The 5,133-nt window shown below is 38.1% G+C and overlaps 1 protein-coding gene across 1 annotated transcript in view; it reads left to right on the top strand.

Moving 5' to 3' along the window:
- Positions 1-371: 371 nt before the first annotated feature.
- LOC101864611 (autism susceptibility gene 2 protein) overlaps positions 372-5,133 on the top strand; it is a gene marked incomplete at its 3' end in the record, with an annotated part of 51,536 nt that continues 46,774 nt past the window's right edge. The window contains 1 exon segment of the mRNA XM_005096585.3: positions 372-839. Within this exon segment, the coding sequence (XP_005096642.2) occupies positions 588-839 (252 nt within the window).

The following is a 5,133-nucleotide window of genomic DNA, read 5'->3' as shown; positions in this document are numbered from 1 at the left end:
ATTATTATATTTTAATTCCTGGTTGTAATTGGCGTAGTAGTTTTTAATTAAAAGGCACTCAATCACCCGCAAAAGTCAAGTTCGCTCTTTCCCTGAAGTGCCCGCGCGCTTTGCCGATTGCTCCACGGCCCTCTATAACCCGGAGTAAGTAATAAAATTACACGAAGGACACTCGTAGCGAAAATCAGAAACATTAAAATAACATCTGATTATTTTTTCATACACATTCAAAACATTTCCGATAGACACTTTACAATAATTGTTGTAAAATAATTTATGGATGCGAAAACGCAGCTCCCTGGAACAGCGGTGTTTATTATCGGACTATATTCCGAGGGCGGATTGAGAAACTAGGCCAGCGGGCGGTGAAGCGGCCATATTTTGTGTGTCTGTGTGTATGCATGCGATCCGCCATTTCACCTATCGCTGATGGGGTTCTGAATTGGATTTTCTCTACTATTCCTGTGATTTTATCTGTGTGAAGCCTGGTTTTCTTGTAAGGATTACTTTCAAGTATTCATTGATTGCTGTACTATTCTTTCAAAGGAATTAAGCTCGGGATAGGCTCCATATGAAGTGAAATTTCGATGGAGGCCGACCCGGGCAAACAGCGATCTCGACAAAAACGTCGAGAGCGAGCGTTGCAGCTCCAACATGAAAAACAAACTAGAGACGAGGAGGAAGCAAGTGGGCAAGATGACCAAGACGAGTCACCCCCTAGATCGAGCAAGGATAAACCTCCTCGGTCTAAACCCAAAAAGGGTAAAAATACGTTATTCGAAGAGGATGTAATCGATGGATTTGCGATAATGAGCTTCAAAACCCTTGAGGAGTTGGAGGTAAGAAGGAAAGGATGGAACTAATTAGACAACGGCAACGGATGCTTAGTTATCTATTAATTATCGTTTCTTGTTTATTTTGTGGACTCAGTTTTTTTACTTACTTTCTATATTATGTTAAGCTAGTTTTTATTTGCGAGTTTTTGAGATCTAAAAGATTTAAGTCTTAGATCTAGTCCATAACATTGGAAATTCTGCTTTACATTGCTGTTTCTTCGCCTAACTTTTTTCCCGTCCGCCTGATTACAAAGGGAGCAGGCCAGTCTGTCGTCTGTTGTTAGCAGATGGGGAACGTCTCATTCGCACTGCCGCTCAAACTGAGTCCAGTTTTCTAGTTCCGTTTAGGTTGTTTTAATTTTTTCCTAGATTAGAAATCCACAATTTATCTATTGACGTGGACTTAAGTTTAAGTTTAAAGTTAAAGGCAAATGATCTCACATTGCAGTGCTCTAGATTTAGATCTAGATCTAGATCTAGATATCTAGATTCTAGTTCTAGAATAGATATCTAGATTCTAGATCTAGATCTATATCTAGATTTAGATTCTAGATCTAGAGTCTAGATTGTAGATTCTAGATCTAGATCTAGATTACTTATCCGTCTTAAGTGTCTTCAGATTTTTTTTCTTCAAATGAAAAGAATCTGATTTTACTTTCCACACTGAACAACAATACTCTCTTGTATTGTAAGCTATTTGTACAGATTTAAAGACAGGTGTCAGTTTTTGGAATTGTAAGTCCTGATTTCTATATAGATCTATATGATTTTTTGTTTGTTTGCCTGTTAAGTCCTGCAGTAATGTAAGAACAGCTCTAGATATCTAGATTATCTAGATCTATCCACGTTATGTCGGTATACTAGATCTAGATCTAGATATCTAGATCTATAAGAATTTCTTGGATAAAAAATGCTTGCTTTACATTTTAAAAATTTGTTTCGTAGTGTGTGTTACCTGTTGGATTTAGATCTAACTATATCTAGATCTAGATATTTAGATCAAGATCTAATTGTGTTACGGTTGCTTTTTAAGAAAAAACGATTGTCTTTCTTTAGTAGACTCTACTGTGCACTTTTTCAACTAGTGCTTTGCCTCTGAATTTTATAGGTTAGAGGGTCCTTTGTAATGTATTTAATTTAAAAACCTATTTAATGACTTTTGCAGATTTTACGATTAGCTTTCAATTAGATCTAGATCTAGTGTGTAAGTCAAAGCAGATTATAAAATCCATTACAGTACAGTCAGGACTGCAGACAACTGGGCCATGGTTAGAAAGGTGCTAGCACGATTCTCATTTTTGTTTTAATTTATCGTTCACTAGCAGCTACTATACTAGATTGCAGATTTGGGGACTTTTCCCCCCTGATATTTTGATTAAAAATAAACTTTCTCCTTTTTCTTCATATATATGCACCCTTGAATATGACAGAGGCATTCTTTGCTTCAAAAGTAAATCATGTCAAGCTGCTTCAGGAATAATTTTGTCTCTTCCCATTATGACTACTCTTCTGCTATGAAAGAGTTTAATGTATTCAATCTTGGTGGCCGTCATCAAGGCTGTATCTTTATTGCTCACAGCTTACGTCAGTCATACTTATAGCTGAACTTTTCCCCTTGCACTATTCAATGAATTCAGTGTCATTGCAGTATCAGTATTGGTATGACAAAGTTTTACACTTAGGGAGGAAAGGGAGTCGGTCACATTTTGAGACCGATTTGATCCCAAAGTGTTATTGTTTTCTGTTTGGTATTTTGTTTGCGAAGTGGCTAGCCGTTCTTAAGGTGATCAGATCTGTTTTACATAGGAAAAGTAAATGGAGTAAATGTTCATGTCAGTGATTGCATGTTTTGACATGATTTATAGTGACACGTGTCAGATTGGAAATATGTTTGTCTACCAGGACAAAGTGGATGATCAGATTAGATCTTGTACATCATAAATGGCTATTTATTTTAAGTAAATATCCAGAATAGGTTTAATTCCTCTCTATGGTTGTTACTGGGTGGTTTTCTAGAGTGAACTAAGAGCACTTTTTGAATTAGTGCTGTAGCATGTTGTTTTTTGGCATCAGTTTTTAAAAACGTTTTAAAATTGGGCCTTGGGGGCTCTCGTGACCTAGAGGTTAAGGTGTTGGCCTCTCATTCAAAGGTCCCGGGTTCGATTCCGGGGTGGCGACCAAAACATTTTCTCTAAAATTGTCTCCTTTCACATCCTTTCCTGATCTCTAACAATGTTCTGTTGTCTGCTTTCATTTCCACTTTCTGCCCCCACCCCCTCAACTCCTTTGCCCCCTCCTCTGGGCTCCTGACTCTTTCTGCAGCCTTTCTACTGCTACTCCTTGGCTCCTCCTAACTGCTGTCTTTCTGCCACACCCCTGATCTTCTGGTAGGAAAGATCTACACCTAGCCTTCTCGGACAAGGGCGAAAAATCTCGGAGGGCCCATGTGCAAGTTGCGCACGTTAAAGATCCCTTGGTGACTTGGTGGTCTAAAATCGATAAGAGTAGGCTTCGGCCGCCACGCGGGCAAAATTCAAAATTTCCTACCAACGAAAAAGTATTAGGTTGCGAGCGCCGTAAAACCCTATACTAAACAAACAAACAAACAAACAAACAAAATTGGGCCTTATTTAAAATTCATACAGTTTTTCTTACTTCTTACCATTACCAACAGCATGAAATACAGTGTACTTATGTTATTGGTAAAGGTGAACCATTATTGGCTTAAGTCAAGCAGAAAGGCTGAAAATTGGTGTCAGCTCTGGTTTATTTAGTTCTATCCTGGCATTATTTTATAGTTTGTATGTTGAGGCTATGAGATATAATTTCCCATAACCTAATTTACACAGTGTTACTATTCTTATGAGGGAAATGTTTAGTTAGAGTAGTCAGAGGAGTCTGCGGTCTATCATTATGTCTTTTCCTTTTTGGTATTTGAACTGTTGTTGAAAATGGAGCTCTCAGAAAAATATGAGAACAGCAGAACTTCAGAGAAAAGCAATTTCATGGGAAAAATGTGCAAATGATTTTGTTCTTTCTTCAAATCAGAACGGATTTGTAAGCGACCATGATTTTTTAAACAGTTTTATTGTGTTATGTTTTTCTTAGTCGCTTTGGTGTAGGCATTATTTTTAATATTCCTTATTTTTATTTTTTATCATGTAACAAAATTTGTAAGCTGCTTACATCATCATTTTGATTTTCTATTGTTCAATAATGACGGGATGATGCCAAAGTTCTGTTATGTTGCTATGCTCAGTGCCGTTCCACAAATAATTTATTTTGTTATCGTTCCTCTCTGATATTGTTAATGCGTGCTGTCTTGCTTTCCCACAACACCCGTCTAGACACTATCATAGATATTGTGCTTTCCTCAGCACAGATATTTAGTTGTTTATGCTGTTTGGGCTTTATCTGGCATGTAGTTTGTGGAAAGGATAATATCGGGGGTTTTGATTTGGGAGGCTTTTGTCAGCAAGATTGAGGAAGAGTTTTTTTTTCTGTGAAGCTGTTGATAAATGTATGTATGGAAAATAAGGGAATAAACATTTTACATTACCCGATATCAGCTGGCCAGATTAATGATTTTTTTTTTCTGGGTGTTTGGTGCCGGCTGCGGGTTTTTACTTTATTGTGGTTGCATTTTTTTTTTCTGTAACAAGAGGAATGGACGAGAAAAACTTGACAGACAGAAAATCAAGTAAGACGTGGTGGTGTCCAAAACACAAAAATAAGATTATCAGTTTATCTGCCATGTTGGCTATTGTTTTTTCTGTGTCCGGGGATGTACATTGTCATTGCTGCAATACTTTACTGCTGTGGTTTATGACCTATTTCAGTTCTAGCCCCTGTTAAAGATTTTGTCACTAGATCTACATACTAACATTTAAATTGTTCTAGATCTAGGGACAAAACATTTTGATCTTTTATTCTTTCTTTTTAAAATTACTATTTGTCAGCTCTCAAAGCATAACGTCAGTCGGTCTCGATTCACCCTATTGGAAGGCCCTCCAGTGTAGTATTTTGTCAATAACGTCTTGAGACTGTGCAGCAGTGCGTCACCGTTAGGCTCCCCACAGCAATTCCGATTATGAGCTAAGGAGATAAAAAGTCGTGTTGTGGTGACAGTGACAACATATGATCCGGCGAGATTAGGCCGGGGATTGAGTTCCTCCATGGAGCAAGTTTACTTGTCCGACTTATCTCCCGGCTGCATTGGAGTTGTGGGGGAAAGACAGGGCTGTTGATCACGGCCGGCGATTTGTGCCACGCTGTGCCGTCCTTTAGGGAGAGGGGG

Source organism: Aplysia californica, unplaced genomic scaffold (assembly GCF_000002075.1).
Source record: "Aplysia californica isolate F4 #8 unplaced genomic scaffold, AplCal3.0 scaffold00132, whole genome shotgun sequence".
NCBI lineage: Eukaryota > Metazoa > Mollusca > Gastropoda > Aplysiida > Aplysiidae > Aplysia > Aplysia californica.
The sequence above is the reverse complement of the archived record's forward strand: the minus strand, read 5'-3'. Positions and strand labels throughout refer to the sequence as shown.